At 36.1% G+C, this 21,063-nt stretch overlaps 3 protein-coding genes and 1 non-coding gene across 7 annotated transcripts; all 4 read right to left on the reverse strand.

The window, feature by feature from the left end:
• Positions 1-8,717: 8,717 nt before the first annotated feature.
• TRNAK-CUU (transfer RNA lysine (anticodon CUU)) lies at positions 8,718-8,790 on the reverse strand. The gene has a single exon. It is a non-coding gene; the product is annotated as a tRNA-Lys (tRNA).
• An 855-nt stretch (positions 8,791-9,645) lies between these two features.
• Positions 9,646-11,323, reverse strand: LOC131648413 (protein JINGUBANG-like). Of its 2 annotated transcripts, none has more exons than XM_058918172.1 (2): positions 10,578-11,323; positions 9,646-10,466 (listed from the first exon to the last, which is right to left on the reverse strand). In XM_058918172.1, the coding sequence occupies exons 1-2, from the start codon at positions 11,136-11,138 to the stop codon at positions 9,741-9,743; spliced, it is 1,287 nt and encodes a 428-aa protein (XP_058774155.1). In that variant the 5' UTR covers positions 11,139-11,323; the 3' UTR covers positions 9,646-9,740. The 2 variants fall into 2 exon arrangements, with proteins under 2 accessions (XP_058774155.1, XP_058774156.1); XM_058918173.1 differs by having other exon boundaries at positions 9,646-10,463; positions 10,578-11,320.
• A 480-nt stretch (positions 11,324-11,803) lies between these two features.
• On the reverse strand, positions 11,804-14,311 carry LOC131648414 (ALA-interacting subunit 1-like). 2 transcript variants are annotated; one of them, XM_058918175.1, is made up of 8 exons: positions 14,086-14,311; positions 13,949-14,007; positions 13,663-13,854; positions 13,317-13,387; positions 12,919-13,225; positions 12,539-12,828; positions 12,307-12,365; positions 11,817-12,214 (listed from the first exon to the last, which is right to left on the reverse strand). In XM_058918175.1, exons 1-7 carry the CDS (start codon positions 14,159-14,161, stop codon positions 12,308-12,310), a joined length of 1,053 nt encoding a protein of 350 aa, XP_058774158.1. In that variant the 5' UTR covers positions 14,162-14,311; the 3' UTR covers positions 11,817-12,214; position 12,307. The 2 variants fall into 2 exon arrangements, with proteins under 2 accessions (XP_058774157.1, XP_058774158.1); XM_058918174.1 differs by having other exon boundaries at positions 11,804-12,365.
• Positions 14,312-14,950: 639 nt separating this feature from the next.
• Positions 14,951-20,692, reverse strand: LOC131654153 (tRNase Z TRZ3, mitochondrial). Of its 2 annotated transcripts, XM_058924577.1 has the most exons (11): positions 20,301-20,692; positions 20,096-20,185; positions 19,128-19,172; positions 18,898-18,996; positions 18,397-18,807; positions 17,825-18,081; positions 17,589-17,736; positions 17,437-17,487; positions 16,415-16,818; positions 15,666-16,317; positions 14,952-15,576 (listed from the first exon to the last, which is right to left on the reverse strand). In XM_058924577.1, exons 1-11 carry the CDS (start codon positions 20,619-20,621, stop codon positions 15,259-15,261), a joined length of 2,796 nt encoding a protein of 931 aa, XP_058780560.1. In that variant the 5' UTR covers positions 20,622-20,692; the 3' UTR covers positions 14,952-15,258. The 2 variants fall into 2 exon arrangements, with proteins under 2 accessions (XP_058780561.1, XP_058780560.1); XM_058924578.1 differs by lacking the exon at positions 20,301-20,692 and having other exon boundaries at positions 14,951-15,576; positions 18,898-18,992; positions 20,096-20,187.
• Between the last annotated feature and the right edge of the window lie 371 nt (positions 20,693-21,063).

Genomic DNA, 21,063 nt, shown 5'->3' on the forward strand with positions numbered 1-21,063 from the left:
TCCAAAATTTTGACTAATTAACTTGAACCATTTTGCATCGACTTTAGACACAAGGTTTTGAATTATGCATGCGAAATACGATTTAGATAAAAATGCTCAATTTGAAGAGTTGTGCAATGGTCTAATTGAGATGAGACTTAATGACTAAAAGGATAAAGTAACTGATAACCAATAAGACAATCAACAAAATCCTAAGTAGTAAAATGAGAGCAAAGCAACTTTAACCAACCCCTCATTTTTTAACAACAACACCTTCTTTTGATTTTCCCATGATAATCACCCCAAGAATCTTGACAAATGACAAGTAAGCACAGTAAAAAGGGACTCAAGATTATTAACTTTGATATTCACAGTTGTTGGTACACAAAAATTTGAGTCGTCTGAGCATCGAAAGAGTCCTCGGAGTAGAGAAATAAAAACTAAGGGGAATAGTCGATAAAGTGTGAGATCAAACACAACAGGGAGAACAAGAAAATCCTTAAGAAATTACGAGGTAGAGAATGCAAAAGGAGATTAGATGCCCCTTTTTATCCTTTATATATTTGTAAGAGGCGACCCCATGATCGATGACCAAATATCAAGGAAAACTCATTATCACTACCAACGGTCTGAATTCGACCTTGATCCTCCCATAACACTTGAGTACTCTAGAAAGATCACCTACTTGAAAGTTAGACTAACGTGGAAAACATTAATTGCAAAACATTTTGGCATCATGCATTTAATGTACATGTTTTTGAGGCAACTACTCCCATTATCTACATCTCTAACCAAAAAATAAATATATGCTCGATAGCCGTCATACGACCTATGAGGCGCTCAAAAGAGTCAGCCTTAATATTCCTTCACAACTCTAGCTAAAGCAAGGACTTAGGGAAAACTCTTTAGGGTCGGCCCAACAACCCAATAAGACCAACCCAATTCGAGCGGCCCAATAAAAAAACCCTCTAGGCTGAATTGCCAATTATTTTAGTAAAACAAATAAAGCAGATTTAGTAGATAGGCTGAATTAATTTGTAGACAGGAACTGGAACAGCAATAAGTCCTATCAGAATGTTAGAACATGTTATGTTAAACTATTTCAATATCTGGAATAATATGTCATATGAGATGTCAAGATATCGTGCTTGTGCTGAAGTGGGTAAGTTAAATCAGTTATGATTTAACAATCACAGATATATTCAAAGATATGATGTAATCATACAAGGCGTTATATATTTAAAAGGTCAGAAGAATCAATCAAAATATTTGAAGAATATACATATTTACATAGTTTCTTAATATGGAGATATATTCGGAAACTAGGGAATTGAAGACCTTGATTGTAGCAGAAGTTCCTGCTTATTTGTAACAACAAATTAGCCGTGATTGAAGGTCCAAATCCAGTTGATAATCGGATATAAACATAAGGGTTTGTAACCTATTTTGATAATAATTGAAGATGTAGAAATATAGGGTTTGTGAAGGTGAACCTCCCGGGTTGTGGGAAGGTCATCATGTTTGTCTCGAAGCTGTGAAGTAAGAGACGTTGTGTCTACCTCAAAGCCCGTAGGCAAGAGGTGTATTATTCTTGGAGGAAGATTTGAAGTAACTCTAAGTTATTGTTCTTAGTTAAGAGTCTTGGCTAGGTATGGTCATGGAAGTGTGTCTTCTTATTGGTGTTTTCTGTGTGATCAGAGTTGTCATGGAGTGGGGTCTTCACAAGGAGACTAAGTTGTCGATGCAGTGGCTGAGGTGCAGATTACTAGACATTACTGCGGTAATTGGGAGTGAGAGGGGTTTCTCATATCTAAAGAGGATCTAGGTAGAAGGGTCATTGGGTAGAAATTAAGTGAAGAGCTGTAAACGGGGTGGTTTAGCTCTGAATTAATACTGCTGATAGTGGACTTCCTTCCTGGCTTGGTAGCCCCCAGAGTAGGTGTGTTTGTCACCGAATTGGGTTAACAATCACTTGTGTTCTTTACTTTTCAAAACTGCGTGAAATTGTTTATATCTTGTCTGTGTATTTCATGACAGATTGGATATCTCAACATCCGATAGGACATCTGGGTCTGCTACACCAGAATTTCATAAAGAATTATATATATGTTTTGTGAGAACCTTAAATAATAATTGTTTTTAATTATATTTCTTGTTCTTTAACTAATGAGAATATAAGTAGATTATATATCAATTATTCATTTTTTCTTAAATAATCTTTAGGTCCTTGTAAGTTGATGTGTTTTTTATTTTGGTCTCTGAATTTTTTTGTCTGAGTCTCTATATTTCATTTTCTCGTTGATAGAGGGAATCCATTTGATGGATCTTTAAGTGAGATTCATGCCGCCTATCGAGGCGAACCATTCGTTGGATCCTTGTGTGGGATGCATGTCGTCCATCGAGGCGATCCATTCGTTGAATCCTTGTCGCGCATAGAGGCGATCCATTCGCTGGATCCTTAAGTGTGATCCTTGTCGCTTATAAATGGGATTCATTTGATGAATCTTTAAGTGAGTTCTATGCCGCCCATCGAGACAATCCATTCGCTGGATCCTTGCCGCCCTTAGAGGTGATCTATTCACTGGATCCTTAAGTTGGATCCTTGGCGTCCTTATAGGGGATCCATTTGTTGGATCCTTAAGTGGGATCCTTACCGCCCATAAAGACAATCCATTCGCTGGATCATTAAGTTGGATCCTTGTCGTCCATAGAGGAGATCCATTCGCTAAATCTTTAAGTGGGATCCTTGCCGACAAATATAGGTGATTTATTCGCTGGATCTTTAGTTTTTGAAGTTAAAGATGAAAAAATCTTAAATGGTCTTGCGGTTCCTGTAAACTAGCGTGTTTTTAATGTTGGTCCTGAATTTTTTTTTTCTTCTGAATCTCTATATCTCACTAAAGAAATGACTTAAATTTATCTTCTATATTGATGGATTATTTATAATGTCAAGTTCAAAGTAATTTTTAATTTTTGTATCTATATTTATGTCTTTTAATATATTGCGTAATTTATAAATATGTTTTTATACTTAGTCTATTAAGATTTATAATATATTTTTTTAGTAAAAAATTCAAATATGTTTGAAAAGATCTAATATATCAATTTATTATTTATAGTTAAAAAATATTTTTACAGTAAAGTTACAAAAATGTAAGACAATCATTTAAAAAATAGTGATTTCTTATTCATAATTAAAATAATTATTTAAACATTTCACTTATTTCCTCCGAAACTCATGGGCCAACCTTGCTGATTTAAACTTTGACCTTCATATTGACCCCTTGGATTTAGACAATAACATAAACACTCCACACTCTTTCCAAACTTCCCTTAACTTAGAGGTGCCTTTTGAAAATTTAACCTTAATAAAGAAAGCAAAAGCCTTAGCTCAGAAGATTTTTTTGGTTATGAAAGAAAGTTTTTGGCAAGGAAGTCTAGAATCAAGTGGCATAAAGAGGGAGATAGAAACACCACCTTCTTCCACAAATCAGCTACCTTGAAGAAGGCTTACAAGAAAATTGCTTCTCTCATAATTGAGAATGAAGTTGTCACAGATCCTATGAGAATTTTCAGTCACATCATCAACCATTACAACTCTCTTTTCACCAAGTATACCACAACCAGAGATAATGGTCTCATTAAATGAAGTAATACCTCACATTATCAGTGAGAACATCAATAACATGCTCACCATGGTTCCCTATATTGATGAATTCAAAGACATCTCCAAAGTTCTTGCTAATAGACTAGCTCAAGTACTCCCCTCAATAATCTCTCCTGAGCAAAGGGTTTCATACACCTCAGACAAATCAAAGATTGCATTTGTCTCACATCATAGGCCATTAACAAGTTACATCATAAATCTACCAAAGGTACCATGGAAATCAACATTGATATGGTAGATTTGGTAAATTCTATGTTAGGAAAAGACAAAAAGGGAAGGAGAGAGAACAGAATATTGAGTAGATTTGCTGCACATGGCTTGTCACAGCTGGCTTACAGCTGGCAGCCTGTGAGTGGGGGAATTGTCCTAGGATTCTGAATAAATGATTGCAGCAGCTAGTTTGTTAGATAGGCAGAAATTAGTAGTGGATATACCACATGGGAGAGACTAGGCCTCTCTAAGAGCCTCCATTCTGTTTCTATCTTTTCTGCATTTTTTCTACAGCTTTCTACTTTTATTTGTAACCCTAGATCCCATTTGAACTCTAGAGAACTTCAAATAAAAGTCAGTATTTTCTTATATCATTCTGTTTCTGTTATTTTTCCTATTTAGATATTAAATTGATCCTATCAATTTGGTATCTAGAGCCTTGGTTTCATCAGTTTGTGAATGGTCAATACAAGGAGCATCATGGAAAATAGAGTAGACACGATGGAGCAGAGAATGAACAATTTTGAAGGAACCTTGGATCAAATCAGACTGCTGGTTCTGGAACAACAAGCGAAACCCCAAGTCACGATGGAGCAGATACGCCAACTGCTTCAGGATCGACCACGAAGGACACATAGATATGGGAGCGAGCACGAGTACGACGATGAGGAAGGAAGTGAGAGAAGCACTGTGTCACGAGATTCTCGACCCAGAACTCGTCGTCACGGTGGCGGAAATGGGTCTAGGTTTTTGGGAAACAAACGAAGATTGGAAATTCCAATCTTTAAGGGAGATGACGCATTTGGTTGGCTGGTTCGCGTAGAGAGATACTTCCATTTGAATGGGATACGAGTACGTGACAAGCTAGACGCAGTGGTACTGGCTATGGAGGATAGAGCTTTGAATTGGTATCAGTGGTGGGAAGAACAAGCACCACTAAGGACTTGGGAGGAATTTAAGATTGCGGTGATGAGAAGATTTCAACCGGGTATGATGCAAAACCCGATGGCCCCCCTGCTGAGTTTGAAACAAAAAGGGTCTGTTGTGGAGTATATGGAGAAGTTTGAGAGGTTAGTAGCTCCTTTAAGAAGAGAGGAAAGAATAATGTTAGATTCCATTTTTTTGAATGGTTTGAAGGAGGAGATTCAGGCCGAACTAAAGCTCTTTGAGAGTCAAGGTTTATCTGACCTCATGGATAGAGCATTATTAATTGAAGAAAAAAATGAAGTTTGCCAAAAGAATGGGAGCTCGTGGAAGGATAGAGGAGGACTGCTGAAAATCAAAGATCCTATAGAAGTAGGTGGCTCTAAGAAGGATGGTGAGAAGATCAGTGGAGGAGCAAATGAGAGACACAAAGGAAGGAGATTGAATCCTGCTGAGTTAGAGGAGAGGAGCAAAAAGGGATTGTGCTTTAAGTGTGGTGACAAATGGAATCGGGAGCACATATGCAAATTTAAGCATATGAGTTTCAAGCTGTGTGAGATTAGTAGTGAGGAAGAAGAGGGGAATTGGGGAGTTAGTACTCAAACTGAGGCAGTGGAGGAATTAGTGACAGAACTCAAAACCTTACATTTGTCACTGCAGAGCAAACAAGGGTTCACTTCTAATAAATCCTTCAAGGTTTGGGCTACTGTACAAGGACAGAAGTTGATAACCCTCATTGATTCAGGGGCAACTAGTAATTTCATTGATGCTAGGCTGGTAGAGAGAATGGGCATACAGTTGATGGAGACTCCTCCCTATGTCATAGAGGTGGGAAATGGAGAGAGGGTTAAATATCAAGGTGTTTGTGAAGGGCTGAGTTTCAATGTGCAAGGGGCTGACTTTAATCAACACTTTTTCTTAATGGAGTTAGGTGGAGCTGAATTGGTGTTGGGGATGGATTGGTTGGCCAGTTTGGGCAGCATTGAAGCAAATTTTGGCGTGTTATGTCTGAAATGGAAGCAGGAGGAGATTGAACATTGTATTTTTGGTGACCCTGTACTAAGTACCAAACAAGCTTCTATGAAAGAAATGTTGAAAGCCTTGAATGATAAAGGAAGAGGAATGCTGGTAGAATCTGTGCAAGCTGAAGGAGAAAATGCAGCAGTAGAGGATGATGAATGGAAGACATTACTGGACAGGTTTGAAGAAGTATTCCATCTACCTAATGGGCTACCACCTATTAGGGAGCATGATCATGCTATCATCCTAAAGCCTGGAGCAACTATTCCTAATCTGAGACCCTATAGATATCCCTTCTACCAAACAAATGAGATAGAGAAGATTGTGGGTGAAATGAAGCAGGCTGGGACTCAGTTGAAATACAGCAGTGCATATCATCCTCAGTCTGATGGCCAGACAGAGGTGGTGAACAGATGTTTGGAGACCTACCTGAGATGTGTAACAGGGTTGAAGCCTAAGCAGTGGCCCAAGTGGTTAGCCTGGGCAGAATATTGGTACAACACCAACTATCATGCTTCACTTAAAACTACACCATTTGCAGCCCTTTATGGTAGACCCCCCCCTGTGTTAATCAGAGGTGATACTCCTCCTTCAGTAGTAGATGAGGTGAATAAGCTCACAGCTGAAAGAAACATAATGATCAAGGAGCTGAAGGATCAATTGTGCAAAGCTCAAGATGTGATGAAAACTCAGGCAAATAAACATAGGAGGGAAGTAGAATATGAAGTTGGAGATATGGTTTTTCTAAAAATCCAGCCTTACAAAATGAAGAAATTGGCCCAGAGATTGAACCAAAAGTTGAGCCCAAGATATTATGGACCTTATGAGATAATCAAGAGGATTGGTGCTGTAGCCTATAAGCTCAAACTGCCTGAAGACACCAAGGTACATCCTGTCTTCCATGTATCATTGCTGAAGAAGGCTGTAATTCCTTCTGTTATGCCCCAACCATTACCCTCCTGCATGAATGAAGACTGGCAGCTTGAGCCCTTGCCTGAGAAAGTTATGGAAGAAAGGAGGAATAAGCAGGGTGAACTGGAGGTGTTGATCAAATGGAAAACATTGCCAGATTTTGAAAACTCTTGGGAACTAGTGAGTAAGATAAAAGAAGAGTTTCCAGACTTTATCCTTGAGGTCAAGGATAGTTTTGAAGGGGAGGGAATTGGTAGATTTGGTAAATTCTATGTTAGGAAAAGACAAAAAGGGAAGGAGAGAGAACAGAATATTGAGTAGATTTGCTGCACATGGCTTGTCACAGCTGGCTTACAGCTGGCAGCCTGTGAGTGGGGGAATTGTCCTAGGATTCTGAATAAATGATTGCAGCAGCTAGTTTGTTAGATAGGCAGAAATTAGTAGTGGATATACCACATGGGAGAGACTAGGCCTCTCTAAGAGCCTCCATTCTGTTTCTATCTTTTCTGCATTTTTTCTACAGCTTTCTACTTTTATTTGTAACCCTAGATCCCATTTGAACTCTAGAGAACTTCAAATAAAAGTCAGTATTTTCTTATATCATTCTGTTTCTGTTATTTTTCCTATTTAGATATTAAATTGATCCTATCATGATATTGCCAAAGTCATTGACATGTTGGACTGCAAATTTATCATTAAAGTACTCAAGATTTTTGGCTTTTGCTCCAAGTTTTCCGATTGGATCCAAACAATTCTGAACTCTGCTAAACTCTCAATATCTATCAATGCTAAGATTGAGGGTTTCATCTCCTACTCAAGGGGAGTAAGGCATGGTGACCCTCTCTCCCCTCCTCTTTTGTCTTGCGAATGCGGTTTTCAGCATAGGTCTTTCCTAACTGGTCCAACATAAACAGATAAAGCTCATCTAAGGAACCATCATATTCCCTCACACTCCTTATATGCTGACAATAGTATGTTATTTTATACAGGGTCCGCTAGTAATATTCAAGTGCTATCCAATTTCTTTACTAGATATTCTGAAATCTCTGGCCAAATCATCAACCCTCAGAAATCTACAATTTATGGAGGCTCAATTTCTCATACCAGGTTGAACCACATTGCAACATCTTTAGGTTTCAGCATTGGCACTCTCCCTTTCACATATCTAGGAGTGCCTATTTTCAAAGGTGAGCCTAAGAGAGTTCACTTCCAAATTATAATTGAGAAAATCAAACTTAAGTTGGCGAGTTGGAAAGTTGTTCTCTTATCTTTTGCTGGTAGAATTCAACTCATCAAAATTGTCCTTAATAGCATGCTTATCTACCCCTAAACCATTCATGCCTGGCCTAAATCAATGTTGAAGGAGCTTGAGACAATGTTTAGAAACTTTGCTTGGAGTGGTGACCTGCACAGCAAGAAACTCATCACACTAGCTTGGAACACAATCTACTCTCCTATTAGTGATGGTGGTTTAGGTATTAGATCATTCACTTACCTCAATGATGCTTTAATGCTTAAGCTTTGCTGGGAAAATGTTCAACTCCAACAATCAATGGGAACTATTCCTTATAAATAGGATAATTCGGGACAACTCTTGCATCAAATATCGCATTTACTGATCCATTTGAAATGGGGGGTTAGACCTCAATTTCAGACCATGCTATCAAACTCAAGTTGGATCGTTGGAAATGGTTTTCAAATCAACTTTTGGACTCACAAATGGTCAAATGTTGGAAAACTGATGGATTTTTACAACTCCCTCAGCACATAGCTCAAAAGCTGCAATCCAAAGTGGAAGACTCATCTTCAACTCAGACTAGGCTATACATCTAGCTTTGCAGAAACGGTTTCCTACACTTATTGGTTGGCATTAATAAGATACTCATTCCTTTGGAAGCTAAAGATAACAAACTGGTGAAACCACTTTAATGTGGCAGATGCTTCACAAAAAGATGCCAAGCAGGAATCATAAGAAAAGAAAGAAAGGAAGGTAAAACATAACAAGCACCCACCGTGGGGCTCGAACCCACGACCACAAGGTTAAGAGCCTTGCGCTCTACCAACTGAGCTAGACGGGCTTGTTGGTTTAAGAATATTCTGTTAATGATTTATAATACAAAACAGAAGCTACCAGCAAAACTTAGTTGTATCATTAGTACTAACCTGATCTGGTCTAATAGAAGCCTATGTATTGAATACATATTCTTTTTTTTAATGGACTATTCAAATTAGAGACATTATTTGACTTTTTTTCATACAATACATCTTTTAAACTTGTATATGTATTTTTATTTAAAAGGAACAATATTGGAAAGGTTCTATGAATACCTTAAAAGGTATAGAACTTCAAGTTATTCCTAATGTTACAAACAAGGAACATAACAATTCTAATTGAAGGCAAGAATAGTTTAAGGAGCATATACATATTTTTAATCAAAAATAATGTTTTCAAAAAAAAAAATGAGAAGTATTTTTCAAATAAATTCCTATACAATACAACAATGTATAAAATGCAAAGTATGCGAGAAAAAAAAATAGATATAAAACTATAGCATAGTTCTGAATATCATCATCATCTTCCTCCTCCATGGTGTGTCTAGGGGCTTTGTTTGGATGCAAGCAGTCCAATTCCATTGTAGCCTATCTTCTATCAGCTTTGGTCTCCATAGCAATTCTTTGTGTTTTACGTTTGCTATGTTATGGTCTTTACCGGTTCCTAAAGAGAAGAGATTCTTCTACTAGTAATGGTGAACAACAAAATTCAATGTAGTAGAAGAGCTCCTTATGTGTATTCTTATGTATAATTTGCTTCATTTATGCTACATATAAATGTTAGTTATGTTACATAGTTAGTTGTTCATGTTGGTCCACTTGAAAATGTTTCAAACCAAATCTTACAATAACTGTTTAGTTGGTAGATCTGCAAAGACACTATCGCTTGCTTAGATAAAGTAATGAAATTCAACCATCGTTTTCGGGGCATAAACTATATTTAAATACTAGGGTACAAATTACAAAAATATCATTATTATGAAAATACTTGTTCCAATGATGGGACAAACAAATTGAAATTCTTAGTATGAGTAACACGCCAAAGCTTCAAGACACCATCAAGGCTTCCAGTACAAACAATGCAACAATCTTCATTATCATCATCATCAACAAAACATCCTCCTAAAAAAGCTGTCACACACCTAATTGGTCCTCTATGACCAACCAAAACAGCTAAACAAACATGTTGTCCATCTTCTTCTCGACTCCAAACCCTGCTAGTCGAATCGGCCGAGCCACTGACTACATATTTTCCAACACTAGATAAACACAATACAGCATGTGTGTGTCCTTGAATCGATCCGCTGTACTGCAACTGTCCTGCAAACCAACCCTTTAGCCAATAATGTATGTAGCCGTCGGTGCATCCGCCATATAAAACTCCTCCGTCGTTGGTTAGTGTTAAGGCTTTCACAGGTGAGTATTTTGCATGAAGTGTTACTGTTAAAGAATGAGGTTGATCATGGCTGCAGAAGTTTCTACGCCAAACTCGAACTGTGGCATCGTCCGAGGCAGTATAAAGAACTCCATCGTCGGATACAATTATCGCATTGATCGGTTCGGCGTGTGCTTTGATTGTCTCTATGCATTTCAGGTCTGAGATTCGCCATACTTTTACTGTTTTATCGAGAGATGCAGTGTATAGAATGTCCTCAGCCGAGTTTACTGCCATGGATGTTATTAGTCTCTTGTGCTTCGTCTGCTAAACGATGAAAGAAACCGAAAACAATCAAGTTAAAAGTACTTTTTCGAGAAAAAATATTCAAACATAAAACACAATACAGAAAACAAAACTCAATTAAGGTACACTTACTGTCTTGTCTTTCCCTGCAATGTAGCTACGAACATAGCCGAGTGTCTTAGGAATAGTAGCAGACCGAACATGTTTCAAAACCTTAGTACTATTATCCCAAATTATTGTCCATACTCGAATCCTGCCATCGCCATAAGCTGCATAAACAGTGTCATTGGAAACCTCGATCGCGACAACTTTTGAAGCTTTAGTCTTCAACTGTCCACATTCAGTGAACTCTGGTAGCTTCCATACCCTTACAACATTGGAATCAGAACCTGTGTAGAGTAAACCGGTTGATGATAAAGCTATCGACGTGATTTGTCCATCGTTTCTTAGGACAGATGAAGCACAATGGTAGGTTGTTTGTGGAGAGTCGGAATCGGAGAGCTTAGTGGGAAAATAGTGATGATGAGGAGATGAAATGGGAGAGTTTTGAAGGCTGCGAGAGAATGTCGGGCATGAGAGTTTTGAGAAAGGTGTTTCTTTTGTAGAATGGCTTCTTGTGATGTTAGTGTTCTTGTTGTTATGAACTGTGGTTGAAGATGTGAAAGCAAAATCAGTTGAGTTGGGAGAGTCCATTGATTTTTTTTTTCTTATTTTGTGTTTCTTCTAAAGAAAGATTACTTCATGATGTTGATGAGTTGTGGCTTATGAGTTATGAAGTTTGGTGTAATGGGTTATGAAATATAATGGTGGTAGATATTTGCTATAACTTGGTTTATTGCAATAGCTGAATACATAATGTGTATTAAAGAAATAAGAAGCATTATTGTTAGAGGAATTGAATTTTGCTCATTAAATGCATCATGCATTTTTTAATCTCAACTTCCGGCTTTAAATTAACAGTCAAGATCCGACTGTAAATTAACAGTCAGATCCGTGTATAACCGATTTTATAAGTATTATTGAAACCGCCTGATCTCAAATTAACGGTCAAGATTGATTACTTAGTGAAAACCAAATGCGTTGTTAGATGTAATGTTTATGATTATAGGGACACCAAAAAATGATAAGTCTTCCAATTTTGCTTGATTTTAATATTTGTGTAACTTTACATTACTCATCATATTTTTATTTTTACATTAACAACTATTTTTTAGGGGTATGAGTGAAAAAATCTTTTTCTTTAGGAGAAAGGCCAAACACTCATCATAAATTTGAAAGGTTATATTTAGAGAAAAATATAAATCAAATGGATAAAAGGAATCATTTGAGGGAAATATGAATTTCTTTTGAATCAATTGATAAGGACAGATTCTTTTTCTAAAACTGTTACATCATGGTGAATGAAGTTGGTTTCAATAGTTTCCTGAATTATTTTATGGCATTAATTGTAAGTCTATTAATGGAATTCCTTCAAGTTTAATCATAAAAGTAGCTCACCAAATGGTTTGAAATAATTTGACCTCATAATTTCCATATGCATTTAGTCTCTCTTTGGATTTGAGATGTATTTTGTTTTTGTCACGAAATGTGCTTATATCTCTTTCAATCCATAATCCGTTATGCTTAACCGTCAAAAAACCTGGTCGACAGTTCGCCGATAGTTTTTCTATAAATATCATCTCTATATAATATTGATATCTTTTTTCAGATCAAAACTTGTAACATACTTATATAAAGGTTTATATACACTCATGTTCCATGTTGGTCACCTAGTCAAGAACAAATAAACAATTCCAAAATGAGAATTGGTGACAAAAGATAGTGAAGTGTCACAAAAAAAAAAAGTTGAGAGTCATAGTACATTATTTTAAGATCCCTGGATTTCTGTTCCAAGACAAGTAGGATGGATCCCCAAGAGGTCTGCAAATAGAACAATATAGCAATGTTACAATATCAACCTTGGTGAAGCACTCGTGAGCGTCGCCCGATACAGAAGTGTCATGTGTATTCAAAGTTAGTGTTATAGAAAGTGTCGCTAAAAAGTAAATATAGAATCATAGAACTATATTAGATGAGCACAATATTTCCCTTACCTTGGCTTGATCACATACAGAAGAATGAATCCTATGGCACATAACAAGGAAATGCCACCAACAAAAAGGTATGCCATTCCAATGAATGGATTTTTCCCACCAATCCAAGTTGTGGTTGAGAGAACCAATCTCTTTTTACCTCCGAACTCGTATGTGTTATAATTGTTCTCGATTAATATATCTATCTCATCATTAGCTTCAAGATCAGACTCGATCTTCCCATATAGTTTTCTAAAAGTCGGTAGTGCCGCTGTTCTCATCCAAACAATGAGATCCTCTTGATCACTCAACTGATACAAGCCACAAGACATAGATTAGTTAGTTATCCATTAACTCTTCAGAATAGGATATAGAAACAGTTATAGCTTAAAGGACTTTACCGGTATGCTTTCATCGAGTTTAGCACCTCCAATCAAACCACCACCCTGAAAATTTTTAGGATAAACATCATGACCAAATTTAGAACCTTTGTCACTCTTCCATGCTATGTTCTTTTTGTTGACAGTTAAATCCTTGTTCTTCATTGAGAATTTGTAGGTGTCATTGAACAAACTCCATGCAATGAGACCACAAGGAACAATTGGCTCATTTTCTTTTGTTTTATCTTCTGGATAACAGTTTTTTATTGTTTCCCCTCCTCCAGCTTCCTTATTCCACAATTGCTTGTCACTTCTACTCTTAACATATCTGTAACAATCAATCATCCCTAATCATATTAGGAGCAAAACAAATCGTTATGGCTATCAGCAATTGATAATGGTGAAATCGCGCGCGTAACCTGCGATGATTTTGAAAGTAATTATCAAGCTGGTAGTAGATGAAAATTGGTGCTTGCATTTTGTGTTCAACCTGTAAAGTTTACAACTAAAAATTTCAATTAAGGTAATCCAGACTGACCAAAATAGTCTCGCATTGCTTGAGAATCGAGGCTACGAGTAGTTTATATACAACATTCATACACTTCAACCCAACGAAGTGCGTATCTTTTCTAAAGGACAAAGTCATGAGGATTCTCACACAATATCTCGTAGTCGTTGCCACAGTGACGCAAACTTGAGGTAAACTGGAGCATAAGGTATTAAAGAAAATGAAAATTAGTGAAATTGAGAAGTGAATTTACTTACAACCCATTTACGAGTGCATGTTTTGTTAGTAGCATCGTTTTTAATATATGCAACTGGATTTCCAGCATCAGACGAAGGAAGACACGTGTCATCATATCTGAATATAGCTTCCTCTACTCTCTCCGATGCGAACAATGAAGCAAGACCAACAGGGATAAAGATGATTCCAATGACAGTAAATGCAGCAATAACCTATCAAAATTACAAAGACAAAAACATGAATCCATATATACTAAGAAACATGAATTCATATATACTATGTTGCTTGCATGTTAAGTTATAATACCCATCCAGGTGTTAGAATCGGTTTCCAAGCAGGAAGTTCTTGCTGCGAGAATTTCGAATCTACAATTAAAAACAAAAATTATGAGTAACATTCATACCAAAAAAAAAACATCATGGATGAAAACAAATGAAACATACATTTAGGTTTCTTGGAAGTTTTCTTTGAATTGGGAGGAGATTGTCCATCCTTCCCACCGGGGCTCATGTCCATCATGATTGCGGTTTCGATTTGTTATTGTTGGAAATGATGAAAGATGATTAAGATGAAAGATGATTAAGATGAGATGAAGAGAAAAATAACTGTAATGGAGTGGTTAAGGATTGAAGAGTGTTGTGTGTAAGTTTGTTTTATGAATGTTGGAGAACCGTACAATTTTATGGTTGGATATTGGACCATTTCATTTCACCTCCGCAACTATCGCTCAATGTTACTAATATTGAATTTTATTTTATTTTTTAAAAATAATAACATATATACATGGAGATAAAAGATGTATATTTTTATAAATCGGAATATCCTCTACGCATAACTCTACGCATAACTGCAGAGACTTACCTCTCAAAGCATGCAGGACCTTATAGGCGACTAGAGACTTACCTCTCGAAGCGTGAGACTTACCTCTCGAAGCATGCAGGACCTTATAGACAACTAGAGACTTACCTCTCGAAGCGTGCAAGACCTTATAGGCGACTAAGCTCTCCCTACGTGCCCTGGACAAAAATTGAATCCAAAACCTCTGTTAAGAGGGAAGATTTAACACTCATGTTTTAATTCACATTATTTATTTTAACTTTTCGATTTAACACTCATGTTTTAATTCACATTATTTATTTTAACTTTTCTTTCACAGTTTTTGGAAGTATTGTTTTAACAATTTATATTCTCTCCATAATAATTTAAAAAAGGAGTTCGTATCCTTTTTATTAGCAAGTTAACATGAACACATTTTAAAAAATAAAATAAAAAATATTTTAATCAAATAAATGGAACCCTAAGTTGTCATTTCTTAAATTTTAAAAATTAAATTGCTCATAACTTACAATTTCAATGGCTAAAATTAAAATGGTGATTCACTAGAGTACATAAACCCTAAATAGTACCTAAAAAATTCAATATGATAACTTTACTGTAACAACTAAAATTATTTTGATACATGAACCAATAATTGAAATGACTAAACTATTCCCCTCCCAAAAAATAAATTACAAGCTATATATTGGGGGAAGTGGGGGAAGTTGCATGAGCAATCCAGGAAAAATGGTAATAATCAGATTATGCGACAAAAATAAATAATAAATTTGATCATTTAATCAAGACATTGATGTGGCAACATCTACTACATCGTCTGATTCATCAACTATCATGTCATTTCTGAACAGCAATTTCAGATATGGAAGAACCTTGGGAAGAACTGGCAAATCTGCTATATTGATACTCATCATGTCGAATGCAACACATGTTTTATCCATGTGAGCTTTATCAAATACAGGAATTTTTGGATATCTTTGGCTGAAGTGAGTTAGTATGATACGATATACATTAGCGCTTTCTCCCATTTCTATGGCTTCATTCGTGGTGCTGTGGTTTTTCGCTATAGCCTCCTCTACCATACCCTCCTCGAAAGTTGCCTGCATTAATTAACAACTTGTTTTTAAGTGTTTATTTAAGATGTTTATGCAAACACATCACTGCAGAAGGAATTGATGCAAAGACTTACCTCGTGTATAAGAACTGTTGCATTTCGAGATGCTTCTATTAGCTCTGGACAGGGCCTTGTGTCACCAGAGTATACAATTTTCCAACCAGGTATCACTTTTCCAATACTATTAGTCCTCTCTTCTGCTTGTAGAACAACACCATATGACTGTGGGCAATGTACAACGGGAAAACTAATCAAGGAATTGAGACCGGCTTCTCGTATTACCCCCTTCAATTTCTTTAGGAGGGGATAAACTGCATCTTTATCAACAGGACTACCTGGTATTTTCAAATAGCTTTGCATGCGAGACCCTTTAGCAAATAAAGTTGAATCGAGTTTCGATGCATTTATTTTCGCACTGTTATTGTTCAGATCCTCAGAATTAACTTTTTCTTGCAAGTCATTCTCAAAATTATCCAATGATGCTTCTGTGGTATGTTTGCAGTCAAGAAACAGCATATCTAAATCTTCTAGTCTTTGGTATGCATCTAAATATCTCTTGAGTTTCCTTGGTCCTACAACAAGCACCGGTTCGTGAGGAAATCCTTTCAGCAAATCGCGGCGGAGAGCAAGAATCCTAGCCAACCCAGTGTGGTGATCGGCGTGAATATGAGAGATCCAAATGCAGATTAAAGATCTCACAACATCATCAGCACCACTTACACCGTATCTGTTTCCAAGGGAAGATATCAACCAACGGGTCAGATTTAAAGAAGAAAACATGTGCAGTACGATAATAATCAATATAAGAATTTGTATAGACTTGCCTTCTTTTGAGTTGTCCTAAAGATCCTTCGCCACAATCCAAGAGTAAACCACCTTTCGAGAAAAGATTTATATATATTGAAGTCACGTTTCGATACTTGGATGGCTGGGATGAACCAGTTCCAAGAAGCACTATCTCCAAGTCATCTCTTCTTATATTTTCCAAGCAAGCAGGTGGAATACCATCTTCACACAACCATGGCTCCTCAACCATCGTGTGATCAGACACGGGAATTAAACTCTCCGTTGTCTGACTGGAATCTTGCCAGAGCTGACTGACATGCTGAGCTGCTTCCACAACTTCTGGAATCTCTAACAGCAACTCATCAATAATTTCTGAGGAAGACACTTTAGTTGGAATACAAGATCTATCCAACCCAAGATTAACATAGGGACGCAAAGTAAACTGTACAGTATAGAGCAATATATTTATTAATATATCAACTTGGAAAAAGCAATAAACAAAGAACGGACAAGTGAAATAATAGTCCTAAGTCCTAACTCCTAAGGTGAAATAATAGTCCTAAGTCCTAACTCCTAAGGTGACAAATTTAGGTGGGAGATAGTTTAAGCAGAAAATATTAAAGGGAATACGATGAAGAAGCCCCCCAAAAAAGTCATGATAGAAAATTAATAGAAGCTCTAGTGATAAAAGTTGATCAGGTGGAAGATATTTTAAATGCAAAAACAGAGGAATACCTAAGAAAAGAAAGAGTTACAAAAGTATTTACAGCAAGTTTGCTTGAATTATTTTTTATTTTTTTAATCACACAAGGTTCATGAGAAAATCACTCTCCATTCGACGAGAACACCGCTACTATTGTTAATTTGAAAATCAGGTTGTTAATTAAGCTTATCTTGCAGAAAAAGGCATAAATCATAATCGTAATGCTTTAAGCTGTAAGCACTTAACAATAATTGTCATCAACAGTTGAGTGAAAATCACAAGTTTTTCAAATTCCAAAAAATTTAGACTTTTTTAAAAACAAATAGCCTAAGACTCAAGCCTGTCGATCTTCCATACCTTAAGAAGATTTTCAGCATGAATGACATTAGAAAGTGCTGAAAAAGAATCCTGCAAAAGAAACAAATCAAACACTTCACTTAGATACATCTATGTCTTAACTACCATTATCCATGAAAACAAATTTCCCTTTTTAGCTCATTGTGACAAACCTCACTTGAAGCAAGAAAACCAGGTTTTGAGCCATTCTCATTTGAGCAAGACCAAAATCCCGGAGCTGGAAAGAACTGAGGACATAAGTAATTAAGTCGTGTTGCAATTCTTGCACTAGCTTTCAAAATCGGTACCTCTATATTCTTCCTGCAAACAGCACGGGCAACCATAAGTAATCATGAATAAAACAACTAGGAGAAACATAAAGAGAACTCTCCAGAGACAAACACCTTACTTTTCATGCCCGGCCATGATATGCTGTGCAGAACCAAACGTCTTCATCCATTTTTGGTAATTTGAACTACTTACAACAAATTCAGGAGTTAAATGAATTACACATGCAACACTCTTTGACAGGTTTCCCACTTGATCACCATAAGTAGCTAGTGATTTTGCAGACAATAATGCTTCCAAGTGAGATTCAGTTGGGCAATCTACAACAAGAACAATAGGACCAGGAATAGAAGGGGCCATGACATCACTTGGATGAACCTATTGTGGTAGGAAAACAGTCACAATAAATTGTATGAATAGAAACTCAACATCAAACAAAACATAAACTAAATCACATGTAATTGCGATTGAAATCTATTTGTAAATTTGTATGAATAGAAACTCAACATCAAACAAAAAATAAACTAAATCACATGTAATTGCGATTGAAATCTATTTTTAAATTTGTATGAATAGAAATTTGACATCAAACAAAACATAAACTAAATCACATGTAATTGCGATTGAAATCTATTTGTAAATTTGCTACCACCCTGGTTTGGGGAAACAATGTGCTACAATTTTGAGGCTTACCATAACATTTTGGTGATCGGATTTCACCGAATTTCCAAGTTGCAGTTCACGGTACTTTGGCCCAGGTCTGAGACCAAGTGCCTTAGCTTTCTCCAGATCAAATTTTCCCTTAATCTCAGGCAGCTCGCAAACATAAACTACAGACATATCACCAGGCTTAGCAGCTGTAATCTTTTTGACATTTGAGGAATCAACTGTGTCATTTTGGCCTTTTGGTTGAAGGATAATGGCTGATATTCTGACCACCTCATCATCAACAAGAACAATAGGGTTACTTTGATACTGCGCAAGGGACTCATTGGTACCGAAGGTGGGTCCAAAACTTTTTGTGTGAACCATCGCAGCATTGGGAATAAAAGATCTCATGGCATCTACTAAATACTTAAGATCTGAAGGGCCCCATATGTTGACCTACAAATTAAAAAATAAAAACAAGTTATCATTTATATGAAATACATTCGATAGAGCTGGAAGACTATACAAAGTCAGCCTACTACTTACAGACATGCCCTCTTCTCCCATGCCAGCCAAAGTAAGCAGTAAACCTGGGAGTCCACCGGCAGTTTCCGAACAGACTCGAGAAAGAAATATGTGATCTATCTGAAGAAAGATGAAAATTAGCAAGAGTGTGAAACTAAAAACTGTTAAAAACTATCATCTCATGACAAGTCAACTATAAGTAAAACTCGCACTGGAACCAAAAAGTGTTACAAGTTTCAGATGCATGATACCTTTGATAACTTAATCCTATGCTCAGTGCAAAATCTTTGTAGTCCCTGAATTGAAATATGATACAAGGTTAATAAATCTTATAAACCAATGCATTAAGTTGATACAGTTTATTTAGATTGACTTAAGCTTATATAGTGTCATAAGTCATAAGCAATTGGGAAACTATCTGTGAGAGCTTTATGGGAACATCTTTATGACCCGTCAATAAGCTATTTTCAACTTTTTCCTAAAGCTCTAAAGGATAGCTTCTAAAAATAGTTTATACCATGCCCAAAAACAACCAAGGGCCTGTTTGGATAAACAACTTATTTGCAGCTTATACCACAAGAGAAGTGCTCAACAACACAAGCACTTATGAATAAGCCCGCATAAGTTGTTTTTGTAACAAAAGGTAAAATACATTTAAATTGCTTATATATTTGTTATAATTTGTTTTCACTAACTATCTTTGAAGAATTTATAAAAATAAGTTCAAAAAAATATATAAAAAATGTCATAAGCTATTTTGATAAAATATCCCAAACAGTGTCACAAAACTTATGAGTAGATTAGCTCAAATAAGTCAATCCAAACAGCTTATTTTTTCTTTGGTTATAGAAATATAGGCTCTGTTTGGATAAATAGCTAATTCGCAACTTATAGCACAAGTGCTTATCATGATAAGTGCTTTTGTATAACCTATTTCTATAGCAAAGATATAAAAAAAACTTAAATTGTTTTTCGTATAAGCTGTTTCCATAAGTAATTTTCATAAGTTATCCCAAACATTATCACAAAACACATGCTACTAGATAAACTCAAATATGCTACTAGATAAACTCAAATAAGATAATTCAGACACAGTCATAGCTTATCCATAAGAACTTACATGTTAAATGTCTATAATATAACCACTTAAAATAACTTATTTATCCAAACAGCACTTTAATAATAACATGATATAATAGGTAGATGCAACACACTTTACCTCCCCAGCATTAAATATAAACCTTTGTTTGTCAAAGAAAAGCATAACTGCAGGTGATGTATCTTGAGTATCCATTCCAGTACCCAAAACCTAAACTCAAAATCAAACCAAAAAAAAATACAATTTTTAAAATTCCATAGCTATTTAAAAACAAAACAGAAAGCGAAAAAAAAAAAAACATAATCAACTCAACTCAACCCAATACCTGTACATATGAAATAGTGTTGATGGGATTGAGTTTTCGAACTTTGAGTTGAAGATTCTTCTTGGGGAAATCGGCTTTGTCAGTTCCCTCTGCTCTTCTCTTGTTGAAGCCAGGGTTACCGAACGATTTGGTCTCTTCAACTTCCATTGGGAGGGTGGTTTTGCTGCGGAGGTGAAGAGGAGGGATGTTAGCGTTACGGCGTCGTTTTGAGGAAGAGGCGGCGAAGGTTGAGAGGATTCGGAGATGAGTGGGAGTTGGTTTATAGAAGAGAGGAAGAGAGGGGAAGAAGCGAAAGTGACGAACGTTTAAAATTTGGGCCATTTTGCCCTTTTTCTATCTCAAGGGTTTTAGCCTATAAGCCAACTTCCTTACTTCATCTTTTTCTATTTTATTTTGGTGGGTCTTGCAAACTTGTGCCACAACACAATTTAACATTAGTCTATTTTTATTTATTGGAAAAAAAAATTAAAATATATAAATCATACACACACTTTCATTTTTATTTTTATTTTGTTTTTAGAATTTCAATAATTTTTTGACCGATTATTTCATAAGAAAATAATTAATAAATGTTATTAGATATTAATATGTTAAGTTTCTTATGGAGCATGGAGCAATTAACTTAAAGAAGGAGTATGAATATGATAGAGTGTCTAGAGAGATTTTGTTGAAAATCCTATAAAAAAAAGGTTAGGATTGTATATATTAATGTTATTAAGATAGGTATGAAGGAGGATTAACTAGTGTATTGATCAGAATGGAG

The sequence above is a fragment of the Vicia villosa genome, linkage group LG2 (genome assembly GCF_029867415.1).
Source record: "Vicia villosa cultivar HV-30 ecotype Madison, WI linkage group LG2, Vvil1.0, whole genome shotgun sequence".
Classification (NCBI taxonomy): domain Eukaryota; kingdom Viridiplantae; phylum Streptophyta; class Magnoliopsida; order Fabales; family Fabaceae; genus Vicia; species Vicia villosa.

What these genes read in the sequence shown, in the direction of transcription:
- LOC131648413 (XM_058918172.1), bottom strand. Translation starts at nt 11,138, where the DNA reads ATGGACTCTCCCAACTCAACTGATTTTGCTTTCACATCTTCAACCACA. An exon ending in TTGCAGGGAAAGACAAGACA is followed by an intron (nt 10,467 to 10,577) that starts GTAAGTGTACCT and finishes TTCATCGTTTAG; the next exon opens with CAGACGAAGCACAAGAGACT.
- LOC131648414 (XM_058918174.1), bottom strand. Translation starts at nt 14,161, where the DNA reads ATGATGGACATGAGCCCCGGTGGGAAGGATGGACAATCTCCTCCCAAT. An exon ending in TACTTTCAAAATCATCGCAG is followed by an intron (nt 13,226 to 13,316) that starts GTTACGCGCGCG and finishes TGATTGTTACAG; the next exon opens with ATATGTTAAGAGTAGAAGTG. An exon ending in AACTCGATGAAAGCATACCG is followed by an intron (nt 12,829 to 12,918) that starts GTAAAGTCCTTT and finishes GGCTTGTATCAG; the next exon opens with TTGAGTGATCAAGAGGATCT.
- LOC131654153 (XM_058924577.1), bottom strand. Translation starts at nt 20,621, where the DNA reads ATGGCCCAAATTTTAAACGTTCGTCACTTTCGCTTCTTCCCCTCTCTT. An exon ending in ATAGGATTAAGTTATCAAAG is followed by an intron (nt 18,997 to 19,127) that starts GTATCATGCATC and finishes ATCTTTCTTCAG; the next exon opens with ATAGATCACATATTTCTTTC. An exon ending in CCGATCACCAAAATGTTATG is followed by an intron (nt 18,082 to 18,396) that starts GTAAGCCTCAAA and finishes CTACCACAATAG; the next exon opens with GTTCATCCAAGTGATGTCAT.